The 16,461-nt window shown below is 36.2% G+C and overlaps 1 protein-coding gene across 2 annotated transcripts in view; it reads left to right on the top strand.

The window, feature by feature from the left end:
- The window catches only part of zeb2b (zinc finger E-box binding homeobox 2b), a 133,944-nt gene that overhangs the window by 99,208 nt on the left and 18,275 nt on the right, over nucleotides 1-16,461 (top strand). For both annotated transcript variants that reach the window (XM_056459314.1, XM_056459313.1), the window contains exons 4-7: nucleotides 962-1,030; nucleotides 7,559-7,753; nucleotides 10,175-10,389; nucleotides 16,197-16,305. In XM_056459314.1, the coding sequence (XP_056315289.1) occupies nucleotides 962-1,030; nucleotides 7,559-7,753; nucleotides 10,175-10,389; nucleotides 16,197-16,305 (588 nt within the window). The remainder of the gene's footprint in view (nucleotides 1-961; nucleotides 1,031-7,558; nucleotides 7,754-10,174; nucleotides 10,390-16,196; nucleotides 16,306-16,461) is intronic.

The following is a 16,461-nucleotide window of genomic DNA, read 5'->3' as shown; positions in this document are numbered from 1 at the left end:
GCCAGTATTTTATATAGCACAATGATCATTCAAAGGGCTTTACATTAACTGCAGCAAAAGAAACATGAAATATAATAAGTCTAAGAAATAAAAAATAAGATTGAAATGTTTTTTTTATTTGTGTTGTTTCTGAAAATCCAATTTGTAGTTGTGTTTATGTATTGTATTTATATTTATGTATTTATGTGAAGGTGTTTTCGAAGAATGAGATATTTGTGAGGTTTTATCTTTCATAAGTTATTGGTTGAGATAGTTTAAGTTGCTAAATTGGCATGACATTTTGTACAGTATTGCCAAAGCATTTAAGATATGCATAAAATATGTAATACACACTAACCGGCCACTTTATTAGGTACACCTGTCCAACTGCTCGTTAACGCAAATTTCAAATCAGCCAATCACGTGGCAGCAACTCAATGCATTTAGGCGTGTAGACATGGTCAAGACGATCTGCTGCAGTTCAAAGCGAGCATCAGAATGGGAAAGAAAGGGGATTTAAGTGACTTTGAACATGGCATGGTTGTTTCTACTAGATGGGCTGCTCTGAGTATTTCAGAAACTGCTGATCTACTGGGATTTACACACACAACCATCTCTAGGGTTTACAGAGAATGGTCTGACAAAGAGGAAATATCCAGTGAGCGGCAGTTCTGTGAGCGCAAATGCCTTGTACTTAATAAAATGGCCGGTTAGTGCATTAACACCATCAAATTAATTAAATATACAGTAAATGAGAAATGAATGACAGAAAAATAAGAAGAAAAACAGATGATACCTCTAATAATTATACCAGGTACATGAATACAAAAGTGTAGATTATTTATATACTGTAGAGCAACTGAATTCAGATTAAGCGTTTCTTATGCTGTGAACACACACATTTTGCAGCTAGTTTAGATGTCATTTTATTATTTTATTATTCATTTTAGTAAAGTTTATTATTTTAATTTCTCCTTCTCAGATGAACTGAAGGCTGATTATGACACGATTGGACCCGATGTCTCTCTGGAGCCCATTGGGAACGGTACGGGTGAGTGTTTTTCACATTATGGCACCCTATTTTGTCCAAAAAAACAACAACATTAGGTATGATTTTCAAGTGTTTTGAATTACAAGGACACAAGAGATGTCCTCATAAACCCCCCAAAAAATCTAAAATAGAGGACAACTAGGTCATAACCATGTCATCACACACACACACACACACACACACACACACACGTTTTATAATATAATAATATAATCGTAATAATAATAACAATAACATTATTATTATTAACATTATTATTATTATTTGATATGGGAAAAAACCTGTAAATGTTCTTGAAAATGTCATATAAAAGTATGATTATCATCATTAATAATAATAATAAGACATTTTGTAATCAAATAATACTTGTAGACATTGTTTAATCTTCAGAACGGTACAGGTGAGCGTTTTTCACATTTTGGCACTGTATTTTGTCCTTAAAATATGATTTTTGATTTATGATTTAAGTGTTTTGAATTACGAGGACACAAGCGATGTCCTCATACATCCCCCAACCCCGCCACCCCCCTTAAAAAATCTAAAATATCTAACTATTTCTATCTAAAATAGAGTACAACTAGCTCATAAACCATGTCATTATACACATTGTTGTCTTTGTAAACCACCAAAACCATCACAAACACACACACACACACACACACACACACACACACACACACACACACACACACACACACACACACACGCACACACACGCACACACACACACACACACACACACACACACACACACAATAAGAGTCTGCTGCTTTAAGCGTTATGAATACTGTCTAGGTAAAAGCGTTTTACTCTCCTGCTGGTGCTTTTATCATTATAATATAGACCCTTCACTGTAGTCAGAAACCATTTTTCCTCCAGAAGCAAGTAAACTCTGATGAAATACTGCACACTGATGAGGAAAAACCTGAACATTCGCACAGTTTGAGCTTGTTTCTTCATGCAAATCAGGTTTGAGGATTGAAATTAAACGTATCTGCTTTATTTTAGAGGTTTAGTGAAGGCGGCTCGTGTTTGACCCGAAGGCTTACAGTAAATAAAAGCTGGATTCGTGAAAAATATGGTGCATTGGAAGGTGAGGGAAACACTGCGTTAAAAACAACATGGCAACATTAGAGAAACGTTCTGGGAGGGATATGTCTAAATTACTGCCTTATCCAGCCACCTAATGGCCACTAAAATAAGAAATATGACTTAATCTAACAGGAGGACCAGTCCAAATGTGGAAAAGCTTTTAACCATAAACCCTTTTTTTCTACTTTGTAAACATATTAGAGGAGCAGGAGCAGAAACAACCAATGCTGTAAAACAACCGTCACTTCATTCTTTCATTTTCCTTCAGCTTAGTCCCTAATTTATCAGGGGTCACCACAGCGGAATGAACCACCAACTATTCCAGCATATGTTTTACACAGAGGATGCTCTTCCAGTTGCAAACCAGTACTGTATGGAAACACCCATACACACTCATTCACACACACAAACACACTCATACACTACAGCCAATTAAGTATACTCAATTCCCCTGTAGCGCATGTGTTTGGACTGGACTAGAGGAAACCCACGCCAACACGGGGAGAACATGCAAACCCCACACAGAAACGCCAACTGACCCAGCCAGAACTCAAACCAGTGACCTTCCAGCGACCACTGAGCCACCGTACCGCTGCTTGTTCAGACTACTTATTTAAAATGTGTTATTTAATCCGTGTCATTTCAGTTTTCAGTGTTTAAATTCAGTTGAGCTCAGTTCAGTGTGGTTTAATAATCACTACTGAGAGTCCAAACACTGAAGATCAAATGCATCGATGCGCAGCTCTACAGATCTCGAACCATGCAAGCCAGTGGCGACAGCGGCGAGGAAAAAACATCACCAATTGGCGAAAGTGAAGAATTAAAAGACCTTGATTGGACAATTGGGCACAACCATTTCTCCTCTGGCCAAACGTCCTGTGCAGAGCTGCAGTCTAGGCGCCGGAGGCTGGAGAACGCTGGATTTCGGCGAAGTCTCGTCTGTCCCTGGAGCGTCACAGGAATCAGTCTCATGTTCTCCACTCCTCCATGACCACCACAGCAGCTGCTCAGGATACGGCCTGGTCCAGGATTATGGAGACCTTGGGATCATCTCATCGCTGGTCTTAGATCGAATCAGTGGCGCTGCATAGTCTCTGAGGGCCTCGGGATGAGTATCCCCAGGTGGAAATAGAGAATAAAGAGAATAATTAGCGTAACTGCTGTTCATAGTGTATATAAACGAGTGTGTGGGGCATATTCATGTATCATACCGCTAAGTGATGAATAAGTTAACTAATCAATTTGCATTGGACCAACCATAATTATGCATCATGTGGACGAAAATTACTTAGAGTTTGTGTCTTGTTTCTAGACCAAATATCCCAAATTCTTAAATCAAGAAGCATTTTCTAGACAAAAATATATTGTCTTTCTGAAATAATCCGTCAACATTAATTCAATTCAATTAATCTATATTTCTATAATGCTTTTACAGTGTAGATGTTCTAGTAGATTGAAACTATGTCAGTCCAGTTTTCAGAGTTGAAATTCAGTTTAGTTCAGTTCAGTGTGGTTTAATTTTGACTGCTGAGAGTCCAAACACTGAAGAGCAAATCCAACGATGCGCAGCTCTACAAGTCCCAAACCAAACCAGTGGCGACAGTGGAGGAGCAAACTTCACCAACTGCGGAAAGTGAAGGAAAAAACCTCTGTATCACTTTATTTTGATGGTCACTTTAATGCATTTTGTTGAATTTAAATTACATTGTATCTACATGCCAAACAGTAAATTAAAAGTAGACTGTTAGGTTGGGGTTAGGGTTAGTGTAAATTGACATGTTGCAAAGTTTCTTATAGTCTATTAATACTCAAATGAGAAGTAATTGGCATGTAGTTGCAATGCAACTTTTAGCCAACAAAATGTGCAGTAAGGACCATCAAAATAAAGTGTTACCAAAACCTGGAGAGAAACCAGACACAACCAGTTCTCCTCTGGTCAAACTTCTTGTGCAGAGCTGCAGTCTAGGCGTCGGAGGCTGGAGAACGCTGGACGTCCATCTTGGAGAAGCTGCAGGTGTGAGTAGGTTATCGGTGGGTGTTCTGGCTGGCCCATGGGATCAATGCAAAATTAAGTGTGTTTTTCCTTAAAGCAAGCTAAAAAATCTGCCAATGTGTTAAGCTAAACAATCATAAAGCGAAAACAAGTTTATTTAGCTAGTTTTTAATAAAAACTGGCTTAATTTTGACTCATTTTTATAAGAAGAACACAATATTTTTCCCATGTCTAGCAAATGCTTCTTGATTTACGAATTGTTAGATATTTGGGCTAGAAACAAGACAAAAACTCAAATAATAAAAGCTTTCTTTTTGCAATGAGCTCAGATGTTATTAAAAACTCAAGAATTTTAGAGAAACAAATGAGAAAAGCATGAAACCTAATCAAGACCTGAGTACAGAGCAAATGACAAAACATCTCCTGAGCAATAAAGCATCCTCTGGGTGGAAAACACACAGAGAGAGAGAGTAAAGTAATAATTATCCCCCAGCAAACTGTTACAGTTCAGCATAATAATAATATCCAACAGCTCTCACTCTTCAGACAAGTGAAATATTACTATGCATGTTTGATAAGCTACCTTTTAATTAGGATGAGCTTGTGTGTGAGGTATAAACGGAGGTTTGTCTGACAGTAAACATTTTATCGTCTCATTTGTGCAAAGGTCGAGTCGCTGGGCTGTGTCGCTGTCAAAAATGTCTGGAAAATGTCAGCCCTTCAACATTATTTAACAGAGCAAATGATTTCCCTCCTCTCTCATTACACGACCTTGCTTCTCTATCATTCACGTGAGCCACAAATCCACGCGTTTAGCTGCGTACATGATCTAAAACAAATCCAGTTTACGCACAAATTAGATTTGGCCCTCAAATGCGATTTGGGGAAGTTCGCTGGAGAGAAAAAAAAAAAGCTCTGTGTATATTTGACGTCTTGTTGTTTGAATGGAGAAGGTCCTGCAGAGGAGGATTGTGGGAGACGTTCATCTCTGGAGTGTGTGTCTAACATTAGAAAGCTTTATTAAAACTACGCATCCTTCCTTCTGAAATACATCAGCCGTGACAGCTTTGAAAACAGCCATTCTCTTGAAGAGCATATGTTTGTGTTTGTGTGTGCCTTGTTTTTCTTACATTATGAGGGCCAAATGTCCCTACATGTATAGCAAAACTAGTACATTTTGACCTTGTGGGGACTTTTTTGGTCTCCATGATTAAAAGAGCTCATAAATTAGACAGAATGAAGTGTTTTGAAAAGGAATAATGCAGATTGTTTGCTGGGAGTGTTGGGTTTAGGGGTATAGTTGGGAGAGAGGATATACAGAGAATATACAGTCTGTACAGTAGAAACATCATTACATATATGGAAAGAGCACATAAATGAAGCTATACAAGTGTGTGTCTGTAGCTTTTGTAGTATAAAATAGTATAAAAGTATAAGTCAACAGTTGTACCCTAAATGTGTGCAGCCTTCACAAAAATATGAAAATATATTATGTTAAATATTATCTTTAGTGCTGGGCAAAGATTAATACACGATAAAATAAGTGATTGTTTTTACTTAATTTAAGTGTGTGTACTGTACATATTTATTACGTATATATAAATACACACATGCATATATTTGGGAAAATGTGTATTTATATAGGGTCAGTAGGATTTTTAAATGTTTTAATATAAGCTTGTCCGGCTCACCAAGGATGCATTTATTTCATCAAAAATACAGTACACATTGAAAAATTGCGAAATGTTATTGCAATATAAAATAATCTGTTCAAAAGTTGATAATAATTTAATTTAATAATTTATTCCAGTGATTTTATGAAGGATTTCTTTTGCTTCATTACTCTAGTCTTCAGTCACGTGATCCTTCAGAAATCACTCTAATATTACTATTATTATTATTATTATTATTATTATTATTATTATTATTATTATTATTATTATTATTACTATTATTATTATTATTATTATTATTATTATTATTATTATTATTGTTATTACCACTACTACTATTAATATTATTAGTATTATTAAAATTATCAATACTATTATTATTATTATTATTATTATCATTATTATTTTTTTTTTTATTATTATTAATATGACCAATACTATTATTATTATTATTATTATTATCATTATTATTATTATTAGTAGTAGTAGTATTATTATCATTAATGGTAATTGTAACAGAAGCAATATTAACAGGAGTAATAATTTAATTTGAAACTACATACAATAAGAAAGCAGTTCTTTAAAATTGTAATAAATATTTAACAATTAATTTTTTTTTTACATTTAGTAAATGCCCCCTTGATGAACAAAATAATTTTCTTTAAAAAAAAAAAAACATGAAAAAAAAATGTACCCAAACTTTTGACCGATAGTATGTTTATATATATATATATATATATATATATATATATATATATATATATATATATATATATATATATATATAAATATAAATATTACATACATACATACATACAATATCTATGTAACAAAATTCTTTTGTATAGTTTTGTTTTTATAGATGTGTGTGTTATACATATACATAATAAATATGCATAATAAACACACATATTATGTCAAAATAAACTTTTATTTTGGATGCAATTAATCATGATTAATCTTTGCCCAACACTAATTTTTGTTTTCTAATATCATGATTATTGTAGAAAAAACGTATTATTTTTAATGAGTTTTTAAATGTATTAATACAATTTTTATTGTGATTTTCATGTGTGGGTCAGTATTTTAATATGAGTGATGGATATTGTACATTTCTGATATGTTTTTTGCACATAAAATGTTCAGAAAATACACATAAAGGACCACAGTGGAAATAAGTTTTGTTTGTAAAACTTTATTGTGTTATCCTTGATGAATTAAGTGTATTCACTTTCTTTTTTTGTCAAATAAAAAAGAAAGACGGTGGCATGGTGGCTCAGTGGTTAGCACTGTGGCCTCACAGTAAGAAAGTTGCTGGTTTGAGTCCCGGCTTGGGTCAATTGGCGTTTCTGTGTGGAGTTTGCATGTTCTCCCCGTGTTGGTGTGGGTTTCCCCCACAGTCCAAAGACGTGCAATATAGGAGAATTAATTAACTAAATTGGCTGTAGTGTGTGAGTGTGTGTAGGAATGAGTGTGTATGGATGTTTCCCAGTACTGGGTTGCGGCTGGAAGGGCATCTGCTGTGTAAAACATATGCTGGAATACTTGGTGGTTCATTCCACTGTGGTGACGCCTGATGAATAAAGGGACCAAGCCGAAAGAAAGGGAATTAATGAAAAAAACAGCATTAGTTCATATTATTGTGCTGTTATAATAGTCTTGGGTCTCTTGTAAAACATTCTCTCTCTCTCTCTCTCTCTCTCTCTCTCTCTCTCTCTCTCTCTCTCTCTCTCTCTCTCTCTCTCTCTCTCTCTCTCTCTGTTTTTGCAGTGAAGAGCGTTCACTGTGACACTGATTTCGAGGATTTCTTCGGGAAGCGTAAGCTGGTGGACAGTGAAAGTCATGTGGTCAGCATCGCCGAATACCTCCAGAGAGGAGACACAGCCATTATTTACCCCGAGGCACCGGAGGAACTCTCCCGATCCCGGCTCGCCACTCCCGAAGCCACCGGACAAGAGGAAAACGGTGAGAATGTCTGAGTGTGTTTACCTTTCGAGCGACGTGCAGCTGTCCCACTGCTGAAATCAGAAACCCCAAATTTCCCGTCCCGAGGGGAGCAGCCGGGGCATTACAGCGGCGCATACCTCTCTTATGAAGAACGTGTGAAAAATTAGACCTGCGAGCCACCAGGAGAGATTACAACAGAGAGAGCACAACTGGCCACAAACGCCAACAGTGTTCAGCTTTATACCACTGTAAACAACTGCTTTCACACACTTAGAGTTAGCAGTAGATTATTCTGATCCTGCTTCATCAGGGTAAATACTCATCACATATGTACCCTGGACCACAAAACCAGTCATACAGTTGAAGTCAAAATGATTCGCCCTCCTGTGAAATAGTTTTTTCCTTTCCAATTATTTCCCCAATGATGTTTTACAGATTCAGGAATTTCTCACAGTATTTCCTTTAATATTTTTTCTTATGGAGAAAGTCTTATTTGTTTTATTTCGGCTAGAATATAAGCAGTTTTTAATTGTTTTAAACCCATTTTAAGGTCAAAATATTAGCCCCTTTAAGCAATATTTGTTTTGGATTGTCTACAGTACAAACCAGTTATACAGTGACTTGCTTAATTACCTTGACCTTAGTTAACCTAGTTAAGTCTTTAAATCTCACTTTAAACTAGTATCTAGCGAATATCTAGTAAAATGTTATGTACTGTCATCTTGGCAAAGATAAAATAAATCAGTCATTAAATACGAGTAATTAAAAAAAGACATTGATGTATGATTTCTTATGATTGCAATTATTTGGCTGAGATACAACTATTTATATAATCTGGAATCTTAGAGTTTAAAACAAATCTTTAAATATTGACAAAATCACCTTTAAAGTTGTCCAAAATAAGTTCATAGCATTTTTGGACATGGCCAATAAATGTACTTTTGCAACATAAGACTGGATTTGTGGTCAGAGTCACATATATGGTAGCTTAACTTACCTAATTACTATATATATATATCTATACATAACATTTAGTTATACCATTTTGATATTAACCACTAGTAACATATCAAAGTATTTCAGATGAGTATTTCAATGAGTGAAATCACTAGCGATTTCTTCTTGAAGTAAAATATTCAAAGGGTTAAAACTGGACATCAATTGGCGACCCAGTATAGGGTTCAACTTCTACCAAAATATGTATATTCAATAATTCAATTCAATTCATCTCTATTTCTATGACTCTTTTACAATGTAGATTGTGTTGAAGCAGCTGAACACAGAAGTTCTAGTAGGTTGAAACTGTGTCAGTTCAGTTTTCAGAGTTGAAACTCAGTTTAGTTCAGTTCAGTGTGGTTTAATATTGACTGCTGAAAGTCCAAACACTAAAGAGCAAATCCATCAATGCACAGCTCTACAAGTCCCAAACCAAGCAAGCCAGTGGTGAGAGTGATGAGGAACAAACTTCACCAAGGCATAAACCACATAGAACTATTTTATATTATTTAATGTTAGCATAGTTAACGATACCAGACATGATGAACACATTTTACTGAACCCAAATTATTTGTAAATCATTTTGCTCAATGTTTACTTCAAATATTATTCATTATCCATTCTCAAAGCTCTCGAATGACATTAAAATGACCACTTTTTTAATCAGCTGTTGATGCCAATCACCTTAAACTGCCTGAATATCTTCCAAATGAATCTAATATATCCCTCTGTCTTGTGTGTTCCCACTGTAACAGTGGAAAATTGTCTAAATGTGTGTTTTCAATCACGTGAGTCCCATAAGTAATGCTCCCACCCTAAGTGCACCTACCGCGTGTGTGTTCATGCATTGGCATGAGCGTGAAAAATCTATCATGTTGATTCATAAATGGAAATTACCAAAAATATACTCAAGCTCCACCAAAATATGTTGGCATAAATCACGTAGAACTATTTTATATTAGCTTTAGTTCTTTGTTCAATGCACATGTAATGATAGCAGACATGATGAATACATTTTGATGGACTCAGTTTGCACAATGTTTACTTCAAATATTATCCATTTCCTATTCTCTCAGTGGATTTGTGACTAAAATGACCACCTTTTATAACCAGCTGTTGATGCCAGTCACCTTAAACTTCCTGAATATCTTCCAAATGAATCACCTGTAACCGTGAAAATCATCTAAACGTGTTTTTTCCATCACGTAAATGCCATGAGCAAAACTCAGCAAATTCGAGAGCACCTACCGTGTGTGTGTTCATGCATTGGCGTGAGTGTGTGTGTGTGTGTGTGTGTGTATGGCTGGCAGTGCCAACCTTGACGACGGCACACAGTGGAGCAGATTGTACAGATAGCTTCTCATACCAGGCTGGGCACGGCGCCCATTCGCTGCCATTGATTTGCTGACCTTTTGGCCCGCTGCCCCTTTCTCTCTGCCGCAGACCTGCCACCTGGAACTCCAGATGCTTTTGCCCAACTGTTGACCTGCCCCTACTGCGACCGGGGCTACAAGCGCTTGACTTCCCTGAAGGAGCACATCAAGTACCGGCACGAGAAAAACGAGGAGAACTTCGCCTGCCCTCTGTGCAGCTACACGTTTGCTTACCGCACTCAGCTGGAGAGACATATGGCCACACACAAGCCAGGCCGAGATCAGGTGAGACGCACTTCCTCTTGATCTCTCTTTTACTCTCTCTCAAATTCAAAAATTCCATTATTGCCTTGATGAAAGTTACAAATGTATTGGCAAAGCATTTATTAAGTGTGCATTATATATAAATATGTACTGTAGTAAACACAATAAATAGTAATAATAAAACAATAAGCTAGGCAGAGATCATATGAGCCTTATTTCCTCTCCATCTCTCTTTCTCTCTCTCAAATTCAACTTCAAAAATTGCATTATTGGGGTGACGAATGTTACAAATGTATTGGCAAAGCATTAATAAATTTGCATTATATATAAAAACATAGTAAACACAGTAAATAGTAATAGAAAACAATAAGCCAGGCCGAGATCATGTGAGCCCCACTTCCTCTAGATCTCTCCTTTACTATCTCTCTCTCTTTCTCTCTCTCTCTCTCTCTCTCTCTCTCTCTCTCTCTCTCTCTCTCTCTCTCTCTCTCTCTCTCTCTTTCTCTCAATATCTAATTTAAAAAATGGCAAATATTTTGGCAAAACATTTAAAAAGTTTGCATTATATATTAAAACGTACTGTAGTCAACTCAGTAAATATTAATAGTAAACAAAAGCCAGGCCGAGATCATGTGAGCCTTATTTCCTCTCTATCTATCTATTTCTCTCTCTTTTTACTCAATCTTTATCTCAAATTCAAAAACTGTATTATTGGCATGACGAATGTTACAAATGTATTTGCAAAGAATTTATAAAGTTTGCATTATATATAAAAACATACTGTAGTAAACACAGTAAATAGTAGTAGTAAAACAATAAGCCAGGCCGAGATCAGGTGAACCGCATTTCCTCTCTATCTCTCTTTTACTTTCTCTCTTTTTACTCAATCCTTCTCTCAAATTCAACTTCAGAAATTGCATTTATAGCATGACAAATGTTTCAAATGTATTGGCATTCATAAAGTTTGCATTAAAAAGAACATCTATATATAAAAGCATAGTAAACACAGTAAAATAGTTGTAGTAAAAATAAACCTGACCGAGATCAGGTGAGTCGCATTTCCTCTCTATCTCTCTTTTTCTCTCTATCTTTCTCTCAAATTCAGAAAATACAATATTGGCATGAGAAGTTTTACAAATGTATTGGCAAAACATTTATAAAGTTTGTGTTACATATAAAAACATACTGTAGTAAACACAGTAAATAGTAGTAAAGCAGTAAAGCCAGGCTGAAATCAGGGGAGCCGTACCTCTCTTTTACTCTCTCTCTCTCTTTTTACTCAATCCTCCTCGCAAATTCAACTTCAAAAATTGCATTATTGACATGACAAATGTTACAAATGTATCGGCAAAGCATTTATTAAAAAGAACATCTATAAATAAAAGCATAGTAAACACAGTAAACTTTATGAAAGCATAGTAAACACAGTAAACTTTATGAAAGCATAGTAAACACAGTAAAATAGCAGTAAACTTTATGAAAGCATAGTAAACACAGTAAAATAGCAGTAAACTTTATGAAAGCATAGTAAACACAGTAAAATAGCAGTAAACTTTATGAAAGCATAGTAAACACAGTAAAATAGCAGTAAACTTTATGAAAGCATAGTAAACACAGTAAAATAGCAGTAAACTTTATGAAAGCATAGCAGTAAACTTTATGAAAGCATAGTAAACACAGTAAAATAGCAGTGAACTTTATGAAAGCATAGTAAACACAGTAAAATAGCAGCAAACTTTATGAAAGCATAGCAGTAAACTTTATGAAAACATAGTAAACACAGTAAAATAGCAGTAAACTTTATGAAAGCATAGTAAACACAGTAAAATAGCAGTAAACTTTATGAAAGCATAGCAGTAAACTTTATGAAAGCATAGTAAACACAGTAAAATAGCAGTAAACTTTATGAAAGCATAGTAAACACAGTAAAATAGCAGTAAACTTCATGAAAGCATAGTAACCACAGTAAAATAGCAGTAAACTTTATGAAAGCATAGTAAACACAGTAAAATAGCAGTAAACTTTATGAAAGCCTATTAAACACAGTAAAATAGCAGTAAACTTTATGAAAGCATAGCAGTAAACTTTATGAAAGCATAGTAAACACAGTAAAATAGCAGTAAACTTCATGAAAGCATAGTAACCACAGTAAAATAGCAGTAAACTTTATGAAAACATAGTAAACACAGTAAAATAGCAGTAAACTTTATGAAAGCATAGTAAACACAGTAAAATAGCAGTAAACTTCATGAAAGCATAGTAACCACAGTAAAATAGCAGTAAACTTTATGAAAACATAGTAAACACAGTAAAATAGCAGTAAACTTTATGAAAGCATAGTAAACATAGTAAAATAGCAGTAAACTTCATGAAAGCATAGTAACCACAGTAAAATAGCAGTAAACTTTATGAAAGTATAGTAAACACAGTAAAATAGCAGTAAACTTCATGAAAGCATAGTAACCACAGTAAAATAGCAGTAAACTTTATGAAAACATAGTAAACACAGTAAAATAGCAGTAAACTTTATGAAAGCATAGTAAACATAGTAAAATAGCAGTAAACTTTATGAAAGCATAGTAAACACAGTAAAATAGCAGTAAACTTTATGAAAGCATATTAAACACAGTAAAATAGCAGTAAACTTTATGAAAGCATAGTAAACAGAGTAAATAGTAGTAAAGCAGCAAAGTCAGGCTGAGATCAGGTGAACTCACATCAGGTGAGTTTGGGGTAGAATGTCTCTCTCTCTGTCTCTCTTGCTCATTCTCCTCCTCGCTCTACCTCTGCACCTAATGCGCTGTATTCCCTCAGAGAAAAGATATCATTTTGATTGGCAATCATTATTAATTTTTCATGGCGTTTTGAAGATGCGGATCTTTTAATGGTTATAGCCTTAATTGAGGTCTAAATGGTTTTTTGATGGCCTGCTCTGATATGATTCTGCAGTCTTATATTCACGATCCAATGACTATGTTAATTTCCAATTTGGAAATTGTATCCGCTCTTTTAGGTTCGCCTTTTTTATGTTCTTTAAAAATCAGCTTCTCCGCAAGTGACAGAGTAACACATCATCATTTCCCTGCGCGTAAATGATAAACGTGAGTCTTTGAGCACTCAGCGTTTTATCTCTTAACAATCTGTTGCGGCATTACTTACACACGTTTAATAGCTTGTTGCGGCTGGCGTGTCAAATCTAAGATGCGTTCCCTCGAGGAAACAGGTAGATGCGCTGAACCTCTTCTGGCAGATAAAGCAGGTCTATGTAAAGCAAAGCGATACGCCTCTCTGGAGACACAGCCACTTAAAACTTATCTTCACACCTCAAAGCGCCATCAGAATCGCTCCTGTAATCATCTGAGATGAAGTACAGCAGCTCTTTTATCTCGCAGACATGACGTTCTGACTAGAACAGAATGATTTGATACACGGAAAAGCTGCCAACTTCTTCACCTGATGCCACAGGCCGCTCAAAACACCAACAGATGGCCCATTCTGCACCCGTGACCTCTCTAATCCACAAATTACTTCCCATTTGTTGGTCTTTGTTTGTGCGCTTCATCTCGAAAGAGTTTCCTGTTGAATATTTCCTGAAATCAACTGTTCGAAATGTGCGGTAGATGTGGTTATATGCAAATAGTCATCCGAATGCCTTGCCCACATCATGTTTGACACACTTAAGGAAAGAGTATCACTTGGGGCAGAACAAAATCACTGCTGCCAGTCACAATTAGGCCTAGAGAGTGACTGTAGGACTGCACGATATTGGAAAAATTGGACATTATGATATTTTATTTTTCTCCGATATACTCTATCTATACACCAAATGATTTAATAGCACTATTTGGAAACAATTTACAGTCACACTTTCACTTCGCTCTTAGCTAACCATTAACTATGACTTTTGCTTTAATAAAACTCCTAATTTGCCCCTTGTTAATAGATATTAAGCTAGTTTAGGTATTGGATTAGGGGATGTAGAATAACATAATGCATATTATGTAGCTTATAAGTGCTAATAAGCAGCTAATATCTCTATAACATGGATGTTAATAGTCAGAACGAGTCCCTAAAGTACCAAATGTATTCATTTTGATTGATTTGGAGGATTCTGTAGGGGAGTGAATCATGCATAAAATGTAACAAAGAAATTGCAAGCATAGATATATGCAATAAAGTGAAATAAGCAGTGCATGCTTTGTGGTTTTGTAAATGTAAAAATTACAAATTAAGAGTCTTTGTTGTATAAATAGTGCCACTTTCAATTGGTAAAATGTCTTGCCTGAATATTTTAATCTCTCTCATGCCTTAAAAACATGCAAATTATAACATTTTACTCCATTATGGTCAAACTCTGCAATAACTCTCGAGTTCTGAACTCTAGCTCGCATGTAATCCTAACTCAACCTTGCATATCTATGCGATGTGAATACATTAGTCCAGTGTTTCCCAACCCTGTTCCTGAAGGCACACCAACAGTCCACATTTTCAACCTCTCCCTAATCAAACACACCTGAATCAACTCATCAGAACATTAGAAAAGGCTCCAAAACCTGAAGTTAATGGGTCAGATAAGAGAAACACTGAAAATATGTACTGTTAGTGTGCCTTTAGGAACAGGGTTGGGAAACACTGCATTAGTCAACATTTGAAGTGGATCAAAAAAGTCAAGAAAAGACAAGAATAGGTGTTGTTCGATAGCTTTAGGACAACTTTGATAAAAGGTTTTGATGCTCTTCAGATGTTGACTACTGTATTGCGAAGGCATACTTTGCGATATCGATGCTGAAACGATATAATGTGCTGCCCTAAGTGACTGTATCATATCGAGGGTCATAGAGGGACTAAAACCTGCCTTCATCCTCAGAAGGAAGGTGGGGGGTGTAAAGCAGCTGTTGCTGTTTGTTTATGCGACTCAGCAACATATGAGCGAATGGTGGGGTCCCTCCCCGCCGTGGGCCGCACGGCTCCCCGCTTGATGTTTGAAGGTTGCCGCTGTTTGAACAATCCTCCCTGTGTCCTATGCTTTATGCCATCTGTCTCCAGTGGAATTTCAGGCTTTTTTTCCTCTCTCTCTCTTTTTCTCCACCAGTTGTCTGAGCCGATCATGGGCGGTGCTCACAGGCCTTTTGTGTTCCTCTGCCCATTCGACATACTCACCTCCCACTCTGAATTAATTGTGCTCGCCTGGTGCGCTTCTCCGCACTGACGCTCGTATTGTTGTTGTTGTTATTGTTATTATATTTTGATTTTCGAGGCTCTGCTTTGAATTGCAAATGCGAGGGGCGCAGCGCTCATGTTCTACCTTTGAACAGCAAATGAAGTGCCTGCCTACGAGCCGCATTCACGCATTATTAAAGAGACGTTTGAAGCCTTTAAACAGTCTACAAATTTGCGTCCAATTATGAAATTGCAACATTTTATGCGAGCCCACCTTTTTTGCGTAATGAACTCTCCGCTCAGGTATTTCAAGGATATGCTGAGGTTTATTAAACATGCAAGATTTATTTGGAACGATTATGCTAAATTGGATGAAGTGGATCATTTCTGCCTCCCTAATGAGGAAAAAAAAGTCTTAAAAATAGGAGGCTTTTTGTTCAGTTTTTTTTTTCCGCTGCCAATGCCGGGTTTCTGGCTCCAGAGTCAGGAAATGAAAAGGTACGAGATGCTCTGTTATCGCTGCTCAAATGCACCCAAGCAAAGCAAGATGCTGCTTTGCAACGGGAGCCATTTGGCCCGTCGTGAAATTATTCACTGAAATCTTGCCTGTTGTGTGATTGCGTATTTGTGCAAGAGAAGAGCTCATGTGAATATTTTCTCATCCACAGCACCAGATTCTCAACCAGGGTTCTGGGAACCGCAAGTTCAAATGCACTGAATGTGGCAAGGCCTTCAAATACAAACACCATCTAAAGGAGCACCTGCGGATACACAGTGGTACGTCCTTTTCTTTCTTTCATAACTCATTGCCTTAGTCTTGATTCTACATAAGAACGAATTGCCTCTTTGTTTGTTTTGTCCTAGCGATCTCCTCATGAAAGTTTTGTAGATCACAAGAGGGTACTAACTCTTTGAAAGGAATGCAATTAGTGT

The sequence above is a fragment of the Danio aesculapii genome, chromosome 6, assembly GCF_903798145.1.
Source record: "Danio aesculapii chromosome 6, fDanAes4.1, whole genome shotgun sequence".
Classification (NCBI taxonomy): Eukaryota; Metazoa; Chordata; class Actinopteri; order Cypriniformes; family Danionidae; genus Danio; species Danio aesculapii.
Note: the sequence above shows the minus strand (reverse complement) of the source record. Positions and strands in the feature narration are given on the sequence as shown.